The sequence below is a fragment of the Delphinus delphis genome, chromosome 6 (assembly GCF_949987515.2).
Source record: "Delphinus delphis chromosome 6, mDelDel1.2, whole genome shotgun sequence".
In the NCBI taxonomy this organism is placed as follows: Eukaryota; Metazoa; Chordata; class Mammalia; order Artiodactyla; family Delphinidae; genus Delphinus; species Delphinus delphis.
This window is the reverse complement of record NC_082688.1, coordinates 55684535-55704561: the sequence shown is the minus strand read 5'-3', so window position 1 is coordinate 55704561 and position 20027 is coordinate 55684535. Positions and strand designations below refer to the sequence as shown.

At 40.8% G+C, this 20027-nt stretch overlaps 1 protein-coding gene across 11 annotated transcripts in view; it reads right to left on the bottom strand.

The window, feature by feature from the left end:
• The window catches only part of PDCD1LG2 (programmed cell death 1 ligand 2), a 98251-nt gene that overhangs the window by 49939 nt on the left and 28285 nt on the right, over positions 1-20027 (bottom strand). For 8 of the 11 annotated variants that reach the window (XM_060014712.1, XM_060014706.1, XM_060014707.1 and 5 more), the window contains exons 4-5: positions 9926-10192; positions 2248-2385 (exon numbers count right to left, since the gene is read on the bottom strand). In XM_060014712.1, coding sequence (XP_059870695.1) covers positions 2248-2385; positions 9926-10192 — 405 coding nt within the window. The remainder of the gene's footprint in view (positions 1-2247; positions 2386-9925; positions 10193-20027) is intronic. The other 3 variants (XM_060014708.1, XM_060014711.1, XM_060014710.1) reach the window with 2 other exon arrangements.

The following is a 20027-nucleotide window of genomic DNA, read 5'->3' as shown; positions in this document are numbered from 1 at the left end:
GACAGCTTAGCTAAGATTCAAAGGATGACTCCAACTCAGGTGGACAAAGAAAAGAAAGTATTTTAGAAAGAGTGAATATTATATGAGAAAACTCAGAATTGCAAGAATGAGATACCTCTGTGGACCAGACAATTCTGTATGGCTAGAGCTTGGAAAACGAGGGTACAAAGCCGAGATGTGAGTCATAGGACCAGGGACTTGTTGGGACTTCACCCAGCGAGCAGTGAGAAGCCATGGAAGAGGTGTGAGCAGAGAAGACATGGTAGATTTGAGAATTTAAATGCCTGTTCTAGCTAAATTGAAAATAGACCACATTGGAGGCAGGAGTGGGTGCAGGGAGACAAGTAGGAGGGTTCTGCCCTAGTCCAGGTTGAACCACAGTCGTGGCAGTGAGGTTGGATCAATAAGCTGGAAAATGTTGTTCTCATATTGCTTCCTGCATCAGATGGAAAAAACACCTCAAAGAAGTTGAGTGATTCGTACAAGATCCTAGAACCAATATGTGGGAGCACCAGGTCCAGACCTAGCTTCTGTCACTGGTTTAAAGCTCTATCCAGAGTACCAGAACTTCTCAAGCTTCTTCTGTGACATGAGTTTGTCTACATGGCAGATGCATTTCCACACGTGTATCTGTTTACTCCCTTGCAAGAAAGCAGATCCCAAAGCACAAGAGTTAGAGAGGGGGGTTATTACATAGGCAACGGTGATTTCACTCTGGTTCATTAAAAACAGAAAAGGAATCATTTGAAAATGTATTCACTTACCTCTTATTAGTAACAAATCTCTCCCACTCCAGTTGGTGCCTGAGACTTGCACCCAGCTTGAAGCTACTGATAGCTTCACTTACTCTTGAGATTGGGATGGGGGATGAGGGGAGGATTTCTTTTTTCTGCTCTATCTTTAAGGAATGTTGCTCCATTTCATTTTCCCAAAGAGAGTAGGGACAGAAGACTCTGCTGCTCATTTCTGAGGTGACTAATGGGCTCTCAGGTCCCAGGTCTGGGACCTTGGTTATAAAGTTGTTTCTGAGAGGTACGTATGAGGGAGGTAATGAAAGAATGCAGAAGGTAAGATTTTGATGAGCTGCATCTGTCATGACTCTCTGAGGTCATAGATTTGCAGAAGTGATTCTGTTTAGTCAAAGTTCTTTGGGGCAAGACCCTGTAATTCCTCCTTTACGGTGAATTGCCCTTCCCCTCTACTTCTATCCCCTCTCTCTCTCTCTCCCCACCCCATTTTTCCTCCTTTCCTCCCTCCCTTCTTCCCTTCTTCCTTCCTCCCCAACCCCCTTCTTTCTTTTAACAATAGTTCTTGGATGCTGGATTCCATAGTAGAGGGTTTTGTGGTTAATACCCAAGCTAATGCACACATAGGTCAAAGGAAAAATTATGACAATATTTCACGGCAGATGAGACTATAGAAGTTAGACTGTAGACGTAGGATAACAATCACCTAAAAGCCCCCCAATTCTCAAATAGTGACCATTCCAAATTCCTACTGAATTACTCCCAGATGCATTTTCCTTTTCTATAGGCCATGTTTAGATCTTGGGAGGAGCTCACTGGGTGCTGACAAAGGAATAGTTTTAGAAAGCACCAGATAGGCCTGCAGGTATTCTGGCATGGGCTCAAAGGCCACAGGCATCCTCTGTCCCAGCTGTCACAATAGAATAGGAATGGGTTGGTGAGCATGTGACAGGGTGAGGAGGGAGCTGCTGAAAGACCTCAGGGTACCACCAATCATGTGCTTTCCCTACCCCCAGATGGCCTCATACTTTTTTCCTTTCCTTACCCAACCAGAAGATTCAGATTCTTGTGGGAAGGAGGAGGGCTCAGCCCAGCTCAGACCCAGAATGGAGAAAGGAGGAATGAGAACTAAAGGAATCCTCATAAAGGATCCTGGCATCCTCCCACGAGTGAACTCTGACCACATACTCATCTGTATTGCAAAAATAACACTGATCTCACGAGGCTAATGACATTTTCTTGGCTCAAAGATCACAGCAAACAATTTCGGCCACAGGAACAAAACATTCCTTTAAAAATATTCAGTGTAAAGATTCCAGCTCACTGAAGACTGGAGCCATTTTTTTTCTGGGGGAAAAATCATCAGGAAAAGCCCAAAGCAATTCATAAGCCCTGCGTGGACTGAATTTGAAGCTGGGCAGCTGTAGGGCAGTGAGGCCAAGCAGAGCCTCACACTGCAGATACCCAGTCCACTCAGTTACCATGAATGAAACTCACTTACCTTTTCCAGAATAAAACTTTTGGCAGAGCCGTTTTCTTAGGACTATCATTGTGGCTATGAACATTAAAGCAATGATGAAGGAGAGGATGAAAATATGAAGTAGTGAAGATGGACGGATCTCGGGGGATTCCAGATCACCTGGAGGAAAGAAAAGCACCAGAATCCCATTACATGTTACCTTAGAGGTAAACCAACAAGTTGGCCAAATGACTGGGTTATAACCAACATGGCCAACTTGCACTGAGCATTTACTCCATGCCAGGTACTGTCCTATGAATGCTGTATGTATATGAATGCTGTATATATATGAATGCTGTATGTATATGAATGTTGTATGTATTAGCTCTTTTACTCCTCACAACCATCCTATGAGACAGGCTCTACTATGACCCTCATTTTACTGATGAAGGAAGTGAGGCACAGAGGTCTTTCCCAAAGTTATACAGTAAGTGACATAGCTGAGATATAATCCAGGCTGCCTGGTTCCAGATCCCATGCTTTTCATCATTCTGATACACCTATCATATTATGTCTTCTTTCCTTCTTTCTTTCTTCTTTTTCTTTCATTTGTTTCTTTCTTTCTTCCTTCCTTCTTTCTTTCTCCCTTCCTCCCTTCTTTCCTTCCTTCCTTCCTTTTTTCTTCTTTCTTTCCCTTCTTTCTCTCTCTCTCTCTCCTTCTCTCCTCCTTCATCATCTCTCTTTTCCCAGTAGGATAGTCCCTCAGTCCGAATATGTCTCCTCACTCCACTGGTAAGCACTCATGGTGCTTAGAATTTTTACCATCAGTTATTCAATCTCCAGGATTAACAGGATCCTTTTGAAAAAACTAGAATATCATACCTTAGCATGAATCACTACAACTAGCCCTTTTCCTTGTTTCAGCTAATCAAGGTCTGACAGTGAGGAAAAGATGAACTAGTAGAGAGGTGGATGAGAAGAGTAATTTTGGAGGTTGGGGGAAAGACTTGTAAAGGAGAGCTCTGGTTAGAATGAGGGCCCCAGACTGACAAAGGGCAGGCCTGGAGGGGCGTCCACTGTAGGGAGATGGAAGGGTATCCAGGGTAAACTGTGCCGTTTCCAAAAGGCTGAATTTTGCCTCATGGAGTAACTCATAAAGAATAAACATAACAGGGAATTCCCTGGAGGCCCAGTGGTTAGGAGTGTGCGCTCTCACTGCTGAGGGCCCCAGGTTCAATCCCTGGTTGGGGAGCTAAAATCCCACAAGCTGTGCGGCGTGGCCAAAAGAGAAAAAAGAACATAACAGCCTGGTCCAGGAAAAACCTGGCAAAACTGCTCATGAGGAAGGGCTCAGTCCTGCCAACTGCCCTCCCCCTCCCCTATCATAGGGCTGTCTGAGAATCACAGACAGTTTTAGCTGAGGAGGGATCAGATATCATTTGATGTGAGGCCTTCGTTTTACAGTTGAGGAAGTAAGGCTCTGAGATGCTAAATTATCTATAAGGTCATCACTGCTAAGTAAGTGACGAAGCCAGGATTGCAAACCTAGATCTGTCTGATCCAAAGCTCAGGCCCCACAGATATTTGTCTCTATTCTAAGTTTGTGGTGAACATTAAGAAAAATAAAAAGCATTACGAAGTCTGGTTCATCTACACATTGGATAATCCATATATAAAAATTTTAATTGAGGTATAATTGTCATATAACATTATATTAGTTTTAGGTATACAACATAATGATTTGATATTTGTATATACTGTGACTGATCACCACAATACGTCTAGTTAACCTCCCTTACCATACATAACCCATAGTAATTAATATCTTCTAGGAAATGCTGATTAAGCACTTGCTACATGTAGCACCATAAGTCAAAGAGTTCTCACTGTCCCCACAACAGGAGAGGCCCCTACTTCAGTGCCTTTATGCAAACCCTTGTCCTGGGCAGGTTCCCTCATAGTTCCTTCCACACACAAACTCTACTTATTCCTGAAGACTTTCTAACATTGAACATCCAACAGGACATCAGTCTGCTTAGATTGTAAGTATCTGAAGTGCAAAGATTTTCTCTAAGTCATCTCTGAATCCCCTATAGAGCCAGGCGCCAGCTACATGAAAGGTGTCAATAAGGATCTGTTGGGCTGAATTGACCATCTGTCTATCTAGTCTACCTTGCCCAATCTTCCTTGTCATTAGTTACCTTGTGGCAGACTGCTGCTTATCTCTTAAATCCATTCTCCATTTCTTCTCTAGTATTAGCTAGGGATTAGGTGGACACATGGCTTCTCTGAGACTACATTTCTAAGCCTCCCCTGCAGTTAGGTGTGGCCAGCCACGTGAACTAAGTTCAGGACTAGAGAATGGGTCTTTTGAGTCTTGGCCTTCAAACACTGAATGTGTCTCTTTTCCTTTCTGAAGGCTGAAACATGAATGTGGCAGTGACCCAGCTTTGACAATTCAGCAGGGGTAACATCCTGGAGAGTGCCAGAGCAACAAGATGGAAAGAACCTGGATTATTGAATAACTTTATGGAATATAGTGACTTACCTGCTCTGAACCACCTTCTATCTCTGACTGTGACATCAGAGAGAAATATACTCCTGCTTTATTTGAGTCACTGTATTTTGAGGTTACTTAGCCTACATCCTAATACATCTTCTTTTAGATTGTTTTATAGTAATTGCATGCTACTTAACAATGATGTCATGATGCAATGGGAAAAACATTGGATTTATCCTATCTACAGCCTCATGCACTCATAAGGAAGTCATGCCTCTCACTAAAGGTACCATACTTTTTTTCCTGTTTCATCCTTTCTGACTGCTAAGGACTTTACAAACATATTTCATTTAATCCTCACAATAACCCTATTAGATATCTACCATTATTTACCCTCATTCTACAAATGAGAGGCTGAGTTCTAGGGTGGCACAGTCATACGTTCATGTTCTCAGAGCTAGTAGGTAGCAGAGAGAGGATTTGAAATTCAAGTCCATCTGACTTCAGAGCCCATGCTCCTGACCACTGCCAGAGTCACTTCCAAGTCTCCTGGGAGAACTTCTCTGCCAGCCCTACAAGGGTCTTGTTATAATTATTTCCTGTGTTCCAATCTCATTATATTTCCTAATGAAAATGCAACACTGCCTTAGTGGAAGGAAACCTGTTTCAAAGGGAAAATGGTCTCATTGCTCCTTCATTTCTGATTGAAAATTAGGATGTTCAGTCATCTATTCTAGAGCCACTGGAGCACCTCCCACCCCAGACTCTCACTGCTATATTTGTTTTATTCATTGACTTCTGGAGAAGCATGTTGTGGGTCACAGAAGTCAGCTGTGAGCTGCTCAACTTATGAGAATGAGTAGAAAGGGGACAGTCATAAGACAATTTAAAAATGCCTTTGTGAAACAGAAGCAAGAATGCCTTTGTGGGAGAATGTGTGACTTTGGTTATTTTGTTGCTATTTTGTTGGTGTTTGTATCACAAACTAGGGGATCATTTGACTGCTCTGATCTGGCTGTCCACACAGACTAGCAGCTGGGATGATGGGACTGGGGTCATCCAAGACTAAGTCTCCAACCCATTAATCTGACATTTATTGAGCACTATATGGGCAGAGCACTGAGGTTTTGCTTTAGTTTGGACATAAAGAAGACTCATGTGAACAATTAAAATACATGGAAAATAAAATACCAATGAAAGAGAAAAGACAAGTACAGTCACAGGCAAACAAAGAAATGGTACAGGCAATAGGTTTTAGGACGCAAGATGAAGGAAAGATGCCTTGTACCCTGGAGTTACCTGAGCTGCCATGGAGAACTGGTGAAGAGGGCGAATAATGATATTTTATGTGGAAGAAACTACTGAGCAGAGAAGTCATGGTGATTGGAGAGGTACAAGAGGTTCAGAGAGTACAGGGAAAGGAAGGGGAGCTGCCTGGAGCAGAGGATCCATGTCAGGGGATAGGATGAATATAGAGCTGGGAAGGATTCTCAACATATCTCTAGAGACTGGTTGAAAATCTCTGACTACACAAAGATTCCTCCATTCCCCTGCCAGCCGCATTCATGAGTGGTATCCTAGGAGCTCCCAACCTCTGATGCAGACCCCACAGGTCTCTCCCACGATTGTTGACTATTCCATCAGCTCTGTTGGCTCCCTTGGAGAGAAGAGCCAGCTTACTTCATTCCTAACTTCTCACCACCTCAAGGCTTCCAGAAGAATGGTTAGTCTGCTCTTCCACCTCTCTACCATGAAGAAAAAAATACTGATGTACTCAGTGATGTGAAGTCTAGATTCCAGTTATTTCTAAATTCATCTTACCCAGGCCCCTGTTTCCCAGCAAAGCTCCTTATATGTGTCATTCTAGAAAACCACATTTCATCCAAAGTATTGGCCAAAAATTAACCAGGCAGAAAATTCCACATAACAAAGGAGAGTTTACTAAACAATTCTTGGAAAAAAATAATTCCCCTGGGATTGTAATATATAAGACTCTAGACCTCTGGTACGAATTAGTTATAGCTCAATTTTTATAAGGTGACAAGTCTGGTGGTTTTAGCTGTGATTTAAAAAAGAGGTAGAGAATATTGAAAGGTCCAAACTTGCCTAATTCACTATTTTCACTCAGAGTTGGCCCTAAAAATGGTAAGTTGCTAAATCCTTAGCATGAATCCTCTCCTTACTTCCTCACTTCATCATAATCACTTAGTTAGAAAGAAGCTGGGCTAACTTTAGCGCTGAAATTGGGTAGCCAAGTGTGGATAGCTGGGGAAGCGGGGAATTGGGGGTTTGAAAATGACAACGGAGCTGGCTGCCTCTGAAAACTATACCAGGGAGGATTCTTTTCTTGTAAAAAAGAGAAATGCTAGGAAATTAATGATGAGATGGGCATTGAGTCACTTCAAAGTTCTCAGTCTGGTCTGTGGATTGATGCCAATCCATGATAAAATTTAATTTGAGACAGGGCAGGTATCTCTGGTGCCCCAACTCATATTCTGCCTGTCTCACCCCTGATTTCAGCTATGGCTGAATGTGGCTGAACGATGGATGGTTCTGTGCAGGTTCTAACTCACTTCCCCCAGACAGTCTTGCCTCAACCATGTGCTACTTTTATGCCAGGGCTCCCCCAATGCTGAGGGTTGGTCCCTTTCATCATTACTTCCAGTGACCCATTTGTAGAATTTTTGCTTCTCATCTTCACAAATTTAGGCTCCACTTAAAGGTCCAGCTTCCTAGTGGCAAGTGCTTCTCCCAAAGGATGCTGTACCAAGGGATATGTTCTATTGCATCTAGATAATGCCTAGTCAGCTTGAGCTCTACCCACTGTCAGACCAGCAGGCAAAGAAAAGAATCATTGCACTGGTAGAGTAATCAATCTTGATTACCAGGAAGAACTCAAATGCTGCTACATAATGGAGGCAAGGAAGACTATGTCTGGAACTCAGGGATCCACTGATTCTCTGAGTCTTGTTACTTCCATACCCAGTAATAGCAATGAAAAGGCAATTGCAACAACTTCAGTCTGCTAAGGGCAAGGTGACCACGGGCTCATGTCTCTCAGGGTTGAAAGTCTGAGTCACCCCCAACCCCTATTTCTCTTCATCTTCCAGGCAAACAAACTATTCCATCTGAAACGCTGAGCGAGGGAAATCTAGAATGTATGGTGGATGAGAGAAATGACAAACATCACTTACGGCTTGGGATCAGTTGCAGCAGTAGAAGCTGTAACTTGTTCCATGAACTCTCGTATGTGCATCTTGTGCAGAGATTGTAGCTACTTCCCTGCCTGAAGCCTCGGAGACAGTGGACTTAATGTAGGGCATGAATGGAGGGATTTGAGCAGCACAAGGGATAGACTGTTGTAGTCCTGTCTCATTTCCTCTCAGCTTCACCCCTGATTTCAGCCACAGTCTGGGTAGAATTCAGGGTGGGCCTTGACTCACTTCATGGTCAGTGATTCACCTCAAGTGGATACATTGCTTTCTGCCCTGGAATGACTTTGATGCTATAGATGCTGTGGGGAGCTCACTCAGCCCACATGCATGCATAGCTCACAGTAGAAGGCAGTTAACGCTCCTGGGGACAACTGTTAACCACTGGGGGTAAAGGCAGATTGATTAGTTCTTCCACCTGAAGCCCTTTGAGTAAACATCTTAGGAGATGATCTATGCACTTCTCAGGTGGTCCTTGAGTACTTAAGCTTCTATTGTCCACACCAACAACTTTGGTAATGCACCCTTCTATTTGCTTTTCCTTCTTTCCTGTCTTGATTTCCTAAACCTCTCACTTCTGCTCCCTGGGGTCATCACCTAAATACCTGCATGCCACACAAGTCCTTATCATAGGCTCTGTTTTATCTAACTAAGGTAAAGGGCAAATAGTGAAATATAATGACAACATAGCAAATCTTCTATAAAGTCAAATTTATCATAACTAGGGGCTGTTCTTTACTTGGAGATTATATCCTTTATTGGTATGATAGCAGAATAATGACTCACCTCAAACATGTCCATGTTCTGAAACCTGTGAATGAGTTATCCTACACAGCAGAAAGATTTTGCAGATGTGATTATATTAAGGACATTGAAATGTGAAAATTATCCTAAATTATCAGGTTGAGGTATGTATTGCGGGGAGGCATCTAATGTAATCACAGGGTCCTTAAAAGTTGGAAAAGGTGGCCCTTAAAAGGCAAGAGAGTTAAAGAAAGAGATGTGATGACAGAGGCAGAGATCTGAGTAATGCAATTGCTGGTGTTGAAGGCTGTAGGAAAGGTCCACGAGCCAAGGAATACAGGTGGCCTCCAGAAGGCAGAAAAATCAGGAAAATGAATTCTCAGAGCCTGTGCAATCCTGTCAACACCTTGATTTGAGACCAGTGAAGCCGTTTTCAGATTTCTGACCTCCAAAAGAGTGAGGTTAAGCCCATGATGTTTGTGGAACAATAGGAAACTTATGTCTCTGGTGATAAAATGACCTGTCTCTTATGAAATGATTATGATACTAGATGTTAACTCTCTTATTTGGCAAATGAATGTTCTTGGCAGATAAAAGAATTGTCCGACTACCAAAATTGTCAGAAATTTTGCTGGTGCACGAAATTCTAAAGTATGGGATTCAGCATAGCCAGTGAAGCCTCTAAATGATTATTTTAAGAGGTCAGTTTTCCTGGAAAACCCTAAAACCACTTGGCTGGCAGCAAAGTCAGCAAAGTAACATTCATACTGCTGACTCGTAGTACTGTGCCTGAATCACAATGATGAGCCTTTATGCTGGGTGTTTTCAGTTTCCTCTCTGGATCCATTCTCTCCACTCCAACACTCAGTTCTGAGATCTGAGAGGTTGACTTTATGAACATGTCAGTGGAATTCCACCTGGGCTCTGCTAATGGGAAACACCAGCAGGAGACTGGAGGGTGGGAGGAGAACGAGGTTGTGGTATCCATTCATCAGCTTCTGCTCTTTGGAGTTGATGCAGGTGGCAGCATCCCTGTACCGGAGGCCACAGCTCCCTCCTCCAGGTTCCAGTAGCCTCTCCAGGGTGGTAGTTGCTCCCCGACCTTTGAAGCCCCAGGTGTCCTGCACTACCTTTAGTACTTTCTCTAAATTCTAATCCCACCTTCATAAATAGTCCCTTTATTACACTGTCCTCAGATTACTCATTCTGAATGTGTCATCCATTTCTTGCCTGAACCCTGACTGGTAAGCTAGGCAGCTCTTACCTTGGTCAATGATGGCCGAAGTGAGTTCCTTCATATTGGCATTCCAGAACACACAGCTGAAATTCCTGCCAGGGTGTGGCTTTAGGCGCAGAACACTAGTGACCTGGTAGAGGCCTTCAGAGGTCTTGGTGTGGCTGGTGTTGGTAGGAACACTGATATTTGGCCAGGACACTTCTGCCAGGGGATAGCCTACAGCCTGGCAGGTGAGCTCTACCTCATCTGTCCCTGGGACCTTAAGGTTGCGAGTGTTTATTTTCTTGTAGGAAGCTGGATAAGAGAAGAAGAGAAAGAAATAAGTCTCTCTTTTCTGATTCCCGTGGATCTCTGTACTCAATGCCACGTGAAGTAAAATTATCATTATCAATATTAAGTACTAATAGTTTTAACTTGTTAAACATTTCCTATGTCCCAGATATCATGCTATTTTACATACATTGAATTATTTAATTTTTACAATACATCAAAACAGCATTGTTAATATACCCAACTTTTGTTGAAGGTAATTGAGGCTAGAGAGGTCGAGATTTCACTCAGAGGCACAGGGCTTTTATCTGGTGGAGCCAATTTATGAACACTCGAGGTTTGATTCCAAATCTCAATGGTGCTTTACGCTACCACAATCTGTGGCATCCTGTATTAATGTAAATTATCTTACAATTGGGGATTGGAGAAAAGAGAGGCTGGATAAACTAAATCACTAGATAACCCCCACATCTCACTTTATTTAGTACTTTTTCTAACATCTTCAGGAGAAAATTTTCTTTCCATGTCCTCCTTTCCTCTGTCCTCTTTAAGATTAGGAGGAGAAAAAATAAGGAGCTAGAAATCTGTTGGAGGTCAGATTCATTGCCATCTTGGTCCCAGATGGTTCCATCTGGGTTTGTTTTTTCATTTTTTTAACACCTTTATTGGAATATAATTGCTTTACATTGCTGTGTTAGTTTCTGCTGTATAACAAAGTGAATCAGCTCTACCTATACTTACCTATACTTACATCCCCATATCCCCTCCTTCTTGCATCTCCCTCCCATCCTCCCTATCCCACCCCTCTAGGTGGACAAAAAGCACCTAGCTGGTCTCCCTGTGCTATGTGGCTTCTTCCCACTAGCTATCTATTTTACATTTGGTAGTGGCTATATGTCAATGCCACTCTCTCACTTCGTCCCAGCTTACCCTTTTCCCTCCCCGTGTCCTCAAGTCCATTCTCTACATCTGTGTCTTTAGTCCTGTCCAGTCCCTAGGTTCTTCAGAACAATTTTTTCTTTAGATTCCATATATATGTGCTAGCGTACGGTATTTGTCTTTCTCTTTTTGACTTACTTCACCCTGTATGACAGATTCTAGGTCCATCCACCTCACTACAAATAATTCAATTTCGTTTCCTTTTATGGCTGAGTAATATTCCATTGTATATATGTGCCACATCTTCTTTATCCATTCATCCGATGATGGATACTTAGGTTGTTTCCATCTCCTGGCTATTGTAAATAAAGCTGCAATGAACATTTTGGTACATGACTCTTTTTGAATTATGGTTTTCTCAGGGTATATGTCCAGTAGTGGGATTGCTGGGTCATATGGTAGTTCTATTTTTAGTTTTTTAAGGAACCTCCATACTGTTCTCCACAGTGGCTGTACCAATTTACATTACCACCAACAGTGCAAGAGGGTTCCCTTTTCTCCACATCCTCTCCAGCATTTATTGTTTCTGGATTTTTTGATGATGGCCATTCTGACTGTTGTGAGGTGATACCTCATTGTAGTTTTGATTTGCATTTCTCTAATGATTAGTGATGTTGAGCATCCTTTCATGGGTTTGTGGCAATCTGTATATCTTCTTTGGAGAAATGTCTATTTAGGTCTTCTGCCCATTTTTGGATTGGGTTGTTTGTTTATTTGATATTGAGCTGCATGAGCTGCTTGTATATTTTGGAAATTGATCCTTTGTCAGTTACTTCGTTTGCAAATATTCTCTCCCATTCTGAGGATTGTCTTTTCATCTGGTTTATGGTTTCCTTTTCTGTGCAAAAGCTTTTAAGTTTCCTTAGGTCCCATTTGTTTATTTTTGTTTTTATTTCCATTTCTCTAGGAGGTGGGTCAAAAAGGATCTTGCTGTGATTTATGTCAAATAGTGTTCTTCCTATGTTTTCCTCTAAGAGTTTTATAGTGTCTGGCCTTACATTTAGGTCTTTAATCCATTTTGAGCTTATTTTTGTGTATGGTGTTAGGGAGTGTTCTAATTTCATTCTTTTACATATAGCTGTCCAGTTTTCCCAGCACAACTTATTGAAGAGGCTGTCTTTTCTCCATTGTACATCCTTGCCTCCTTTGTCATAGATTAGTTGACCCTAGGTGCGTGGGTTTATCTCTGGGTTTTCTATCCTGTTTTTTGATCTATATTTCTGTTTTTGTGCCAGTACCATACTGTCTTGATTACTGTAGCTTTGTAGTATAGTCTGAAGAACAGGCACCTGATTCCTCCAGCTCCATTTTTCTTTCTCAAGATTGCTTTTGCTTTTTGGGGTCTTTTGTGTTTCCATACAAATTGTGAAATATTTGTTCTAGTTCTGTGAAAAATGCCAGTGGTAGTTTGATAGGGATTGCACTGAATCTGTAGATTGCTTTGAGTAGTATAGTCATTTTCACAATGCTGATTCTTCCAATCCAAGAACATGGTATATCTTTCCATTGTTTGTATCACCTTTAATTTCTTTAATCAGTGTCTTACAGTTTTCTGCTTACAGGTCTTTTGTCTCCTTAGGTAGATTTATTCCTAGGTATTTTATTCATTTTGTTGCAATGGTAAATGGGAGTGTTTCCTTAATTTCTCTTTCAGATTTTCCATCATTAGTGTATAGGAATGCAAGAGATTTCTGTTCATTAATTTTGTATCCTGCTACTTTACCAAATTCATTGATTAGCTCTAGTAGTTTTCTGGTAGCATCTTTAGGATTCTCTAAGTATACTATCATGTCATCTGCAAACAGTGACTGTTTTACTTCTTCTTTTCCGATTTGGATTCTTTTTATTTCTTTCTCTTCTCTGATTGCTGTGGTTAAAACTTCCAAAACTATGTTGAATAATAGTGGTGAGAGCAGACAACCTTGTCTTGTTCCTGATCTTAGAGGAAATGGTTTCAGTTTTTCACCACTGAGAACGATGTTGGCTGTGGGTTTGTCATATATGGCCTTTATTATGTTGAGGTAGGTTCCCTCTATGCCTACTTTCTGGAGAGTTTTTTTCTTAAATGGGTGTTGAATTTTGTCAAAAGCTTTTTCTGCATCAATTGAGATGATCATATGATTTTTATCCTTCAATTTGTAAATATGGTGTATCACAATGATTGATTTATGTATATTGAAGAATCCTTGCATTCCTGGGATAAACCCCACTTGATCATGGTGTATGATCCTTTTAATGTGCTGTTGCATTCTGTTTGCTAGTATTTTGTTGAGTATTTTTGCATCTATGTTCATCAGTGACGCTGTCCTGTAGTTTTTTCTGTGTGTGTGACATCTTTGTCTGGTTTTGGTATCAGGGTGATTGTGGCCTTGTAGAATGAGTTTGGGAGTGTTCCTCCCTCTACTATAGTTTGGAAGAGTTTGAGAAGGATAGGTGTTAGCTCTTCTCTAAATGTTTGATAGAATTCGCCTGTGAAGCTGTCTGGTCCTGGGCTTTTGTTTGTTGGAAGATTTTTAATCACAGTTTCAATTGCAGTGCTTGTGATGGGTCTGTTAATATTTTCTATTTCTTCCTGATTCAGTCTCGGAATGTTGTGCTTTTCCAAGAACTTGTTCATTTCTTCCAGGTTGTCCATTTTATTGGCATAGAGTTGCTTGTAGTAATCTCTCATGATCTTTTGTATTTCTGCAGTGTCAGTTGTTACTTCTCCTTTTTCATTTCTAATTCTGTTGATTTGAGTCTTCTCCCTTTTTTTCTTGATGAGTCTGGCTAATGGTTTATCAACTTTGTTTATCTTCTCAAAGAACTACCTTTTAGTTTTATTGATTTTTGCTGTCATTTTCATCATTTCTTTTTCATTTATTTCTGATCTGATCTTTATGGTTTCTTTCCTTCTGCTAACTTTGAGGTTTTTTGTTCTTCTTTCTCTAATTGCTTTAGGTGTAAGGTTAGGTTGTTTATTTGAGATGTTTCTTGTTTCTTGAGGTAGGATTGTATTGCTATAAACTTCCCTCTTAGAACTGTTTTTGCTGCATCCCAGGTTTTGGGTCGTCGTGTTTTCATTGTCATTTGTTTCTAGGTATTTTTTGATTTCCTCTTTGATTTCTTCAGTGATCTCTTGGTTATTTAGTAGTGTATTGTTTAGCCTCCACGTGTTTGTATTTTTTACAGATCTTTTCCTGTAATTGATAACTAGTCTCATAGCATTGTGGTCAGAAAAGATACTTGATACAATTTCAATTTTCTTAAATGTACCAAGGCTTGATTTGTGCCTCAAGATATGATCTATCCTGGAGAATGTTCCAGGAGCACTAGAGAAGATAGTGTATTCTGTTGTTTTTGGATGGAATGTCCTATAAATATCTATTAAGTCCATGTTGTTTAATGTATCATTTAAAGCTTGTGTTTCATTATTTATTTTCATTTTGGATGATCTGTCCATTGGTGAAAGTGGGGTGCCAAAATCCCCTATTATTATTATTGTCACTGTCAATTTACCCCTTTATGGTTGTGAGCATTTTCCTTATGTACTGAGGTGCTCCTATGTTGGGTGCTTAAATATTTACAATTGTTATATCTTCTTTCTGGATTGATCCCTTGATAATTCTCTAGTGTCCTTCTTTGTCTCTTGTAATAGTCTTTATTTGAAAGTCTATTTTGTCTGATATGAGAATTGCTACTCCAGCTTTCTTTTGATTTCCACTTTCATGGAATATCTTTTTCCATCCCCTCACTTTCAATCTGTATGTGTACCTAGGTCTGAAGTAGGTCTCTTGTAGACAGCATATATACGGGTCTTGTTTTTGTAACCATTCAGCCCGTCTATGTCTTTTGGTTGGTGCATTTAATCCATTACATTTAAGGTAGTTATCAATATGTATGTTCCTATTACCATTTTCTTAATTGTTTTGGGTTTGTTATTGTAGGTCTTTTCCTTCTCTTGTGTTTCTTGCCTAGAGAAGTTCCTTTAGCATTTGTTGTAAAGCAGGTTTGGTGGTGCTGAATTTTCTTAGCTTTTGCTTGTCTGTAAAGGTTTTAATTTCTCCATCAAATTTGAATGAGATCCTTGCTGGGTAGAGTAATCTTGGTTGTAGGTTTTTTCTTTCCATCACTTTAAATATGTCCTGCCACTCCCTTTAGGCTTGCAGAGTTTCTGCTGAAAGATCAGCTGTTAATCTTATGGGGATTCCCTTGGATGTTATTTGTTGCTTTTCCCTTGCTACTTTCAATATTTTTTCTTTGTATTTAATTTTTGATCGTTTGAGTAATATGTGTCTTGGCGTGTTTCTCCTTCGATTTATCCTGTATGGGACTCTCTGAACTTCCTGGACTTGACTGACTATTTCCCCTCCCATGTTAGGGAAGTTTTCAACTGTAATCTCTTCACATATTTTCTCAGACCCTTTTATTCTTTTTCTCCTGGGATCCCTATAATTTGAATGTTGGTGCGTTTACTGTTGTCCCACATGTCTCTGAGACTGTCCTCAATTCTTTTCATTCCTTTTTCTTTATTTTGCTCTGCAGTAGTTATTTCCACTCTTCTATCTTCCAGGTCACTTATCCATTCTTCTGCCTCAGTTATTCTGCTTTTGATTCCTTCTAGAGAGTTGTTTTTTTTAAAAATATATTTATTTATTTATTTGGTTGCACCAGGTCCCAGTTGTGGCAGGCAGCCTCCTTAGTTGTGGCATGAGAACTCTTAGTTGCAGCATGCATGTGGGATCTAGTTCCCTGACCAGGGATCGAACGCAGGCACCCTGCATTGGGAGCATGGAGTCTCATCCACTGCGTCACCAGGGAAGTCCCTCTAGAGAGTTTTTAATTTCATTTATTGTGCTGTTCATCATTGTTTGTTTACTCTTTAGTTCTTCTAGGTCCTTGTTTAACGTTTATTTTATTTTCTCCATTCTATTTCCAAGATTTTGGATCATCTTTACTATCATTATTCTGAATTCTTTTTCAGGTAGACTGCCTATTTCCTCCTCATTTGTTTGGTCAGGTGGGATTTTACCTTGCTCCTTCATCTGCTGCATATTTCTCTGTCTTCTCATTTTGCTTAACTTACTGTGTTTGGGGTCTCCTTTTCACAGGTTGCAAGTTCATAGTTCCTGTTGTTTTTGGTGTCTGCCCCCAGTGGGTAAGGTTGGTTCAGTGGGTTGTGTAGGCTTCCCGATGGAGGGGACTGGTGCCTGTGTTCTGGTGGATGAGGCTGGATCTTGTCTTTCTGGTGGGCAGGACCACATCTGGTGGTGTGTTTTGGGGTGTCTGTGAACTTATTATGATTTTAGGCAGCCTCTCTGCTAATGGGTGGGGTTGTGTCCCTGTCTTGCTAGTTGTTTGGCTTGTGGTGTCAAGCACTGGAGCTTGCTGGTCGTTGAGTGGAGCTGGGTCTTAGCATTGAGATGGAGATCTCTGGGAAAGCTCTCGCTGATTGCTATTACACGGGGCTGGGAGGTCTCTGGTGGTCCAATGTCCTGAACTCGGCTCTCCCACCTCAGAGGTTCTAGCCTAACAGCCGGTAGGAGCACCAAGACCCTGTCAGCCACACGGCCAGTTACATGGGGAGTTTCTTGCCTTTTGGCAAGTCTGAGGTCTTCTGCCAGCATTCAGTAGGTGCTCTGTAGGAGTTGTTCCACATGTAGATGTATTTTAGATATATTTTTGGGGGGAAGGTGATCTTCACATGTTACTCCTCCACCATCTCGAAGGTCCTCTGGGTTTGGTTTTTTTGTTTTTGTTTGTAGCTTCCTTTCTTATCTCTGGACACTTTAACTTAAAGATTTATGTCATTCCTGCTAAAGATGGGGGTTGATGGCTTTTGAGCAAAGACCTGGAACACCTCTGGCAACACTTTGAAGATGAATGAGTTAATACATGTAAGTGCTCAGAAAAGGGCAGGAACACAGTAAGCACTTGATAAATGCTATTATTATTTTTAAAGACTTAGATTCTGCCTATAAATAGTCAAGAACTGAGTACATTTATACTTCTCCCTAACACACACACACACACACACACACACACACACACACACCCTTCTGTGCAGTGGATGCTGAATGAATTGATCAGATATGTCTCCCTGCCCTCTAGAAAACTGAGATCTAAAATAGACACAAGTGACATTGAGAGCACCAGGAAGACACAAGGACAAATTGTCCAGTTATCTTAGATGATAGCTAAAAATAAATATTAACCACGTACGCAGATACCAGGGAGTGTAAAAAGTAACCTGCTGATTTTTGGTGAAAGGAAGAGGGAGTGAGCACTAGCTCTCATCAGGTAGGAAATACTTCTTTAAGAAAGAATTTCAATACAATCTTTGAAGTAAAGATGTATATATGGCACAGATATGATGAAACATTTTTTTGTTAAATTTTTGGGAGGAGTATAAATGAGCACAAACTGTGAAAAGTGATTTTATATTAAAATAATGCTAACAGCCATGTGGAAAATATCAAATATGTATGATTTACTAAGTGTTTTCTCGGTGCTGAGTTCATGCCCTGTGCTTTTACATTCTGTGGAGGTGAAAGGAAGATTCATTTCCCTCTCCACAATTTTTGCTTTTTGAGAACCTCCCTTGTGCGTCTCTGTGTTATGAGTTGCTAATTTGATTAGTTACAGCCAAAGTCACTCACTGAGTCACGGGTCACTGGAGAGCAAGGTGACTGTGTCTTGAAGTGCTGCTTATAACCTGTGGCCTTCTCTTGAAGTTCTTTCCATGCCATTAAGAGTAGTTGCCCTGGCCTGCTGGCCTGCCTGCCTCAAAAATCTCTCACATCTTCCCGCACCCACAGTATTCCAGCTTCTGCTTGTGACTGGGTGGGTGGGGCAGATTTTCTTATCTATGAGTTTGGATGGATAACTTCAGGGACTGATGTACAAACCTGGACTCAGTTTAAGACAAGGGAGCAAGAAACAAGAATTCACTATTCTGAGTCATGTTCTCCAGTGCAAATTATCAGAGAATCTCCAAAGTGGGGAGAGGGGAAAGGGAAAGATTATGTGCTCATCCAGTTGTTAATTTAAAAAAATGGAGTTCATTTCCATTTGGCTACTGATTCCTCCGGGTACAGCTCACTTAGTCAAGAACTTAAAGAGGAGCAGGGGTGAGTAGCTCTAACTATTGACTCCATCCTCTTAATATACCTTATCTTGCTTAAACCACCCAAGGACCTTAGGAGGTAGGAAAATTTCATATTCCAGTAATAAATAAGGAAACAGCTGGAATATGGGGTGGTTGGGGAGCTTTGAACTCATGTCCTTCATGGGTACAGTATTCTGAATTCTGCACTGGGATCATCACAAGAGGACGATTCTCTATGTAATCACAAAAGTCTAGGGATGAAGCAACATACATGGGAAGAGAGATATGTTTCCCAGGGGGACTTCAAAGTACCCAGAAGTAGAAGAAGATAAGAAGAATTAGGTTCTGAAGCAGGCTACTGAAGGTCTTGAAGTAGTTAGACTCATTAGTCTCCTTGGAGCCAATTTTGGTCTATCTCTAGCAATCCATCAGTATCTGAAGCATGCATTTTGAGTACTCATTTTATCTAATTTTATGTTATTTTATCTACACTTATTGTCCCTTCATTCGATGTCCTCTTATAATCATTTAATCCTATTCTGTTGTAGATTATTTCTGTAAGCTCTGGGGCTTTGGAGGGGCATAGAGTAGAATAAATGGATTCATAGGAGTAGTGTGTTACAGGTGAGGGCTTGGCCTGCTCCAGCAAGGTAGCTCAGGACAAGATGCTGGTCTTGGTTGCTGAGTTGGTAGGTGATTTCAGAGGTAAGAGGGCCATGAATCAGGATCTGGGCTGAGGCTTTGACTTGGGATATATAAATAAGGGAAGAGATGGGAGAGATGTTCAACTAAAAGAATCGGCGAGAAACGATGCGACTGACAGGGACTGATTTCCAAAATATACAAACAGCTCATAGAGCTCAATATCAAAGAAACAAACAACCCAATCAAAAAGTGGGCAGAAGACCTAAATAGACATTTTTCCAAAGAAGACATACAGATGGCCAACAGGCACATGAAAATACACTCAACATCGCTAATTATTAGAGAAATGCAAATCAAAACTATAATGAGATTATCACCTCACACCAGTCAGAATGGCCATCATCAAAAAGTCTGTAAATAATAAATGCTGAAGAGGGTGTGGAGAAAAGGGAACCCTCCTACACTGCTGGCATGAATGTAAATTGGTACAGCCACTATGGAGAATAGTATGGGGGTTCCTTAAAAAACTAAAAATAGAGTTACCATATGATCCTGCAATCCCACTCCTGGACACATATCCAGAAAAGATGAAAACTCTAATTTGAAAAGATACATGCACCCCAATGTTCAGAGCAGCACTATTTACAATACCCAACACATGGAAGCAACGTAAATGTCCACTGACAGATGAATTGGTAAAGAAGATTCCATTGTATGGTACATACATACAATGGAATATAACTCAGCCATTAAAAAGAATGAAATAATACCATTTGCAGCAACATGGATGGACCTAGAGATTATCATACTAAGTGAAGTAAGTCAGACAGAGAAAGACAAATATGTGGAATCCAAAAAACTGATACAAATGAACTTATTTACAAAACAGAAACAGATTCATAGACATAGAAAACAAACTTATGGTTACCAAAGGGGAATGGGGGAGAGGGATAACTTAGGAGTCTGGGATTAACAGATACACACTACCGTATATAAAACAGATGAACAACAAAGATATACTGTATAGCACAGGGAACTATATTCAATATCTTGTAATAACCTATAATGGAAAAGAATATGAAAAAGAACACATATATATATCTGAAACACTTTGTTGTACACACTAACACAACATTGTAAATCAACTATACTTCAGTTTGAAAACTAAAATTTTTAAAAAAGAATGAG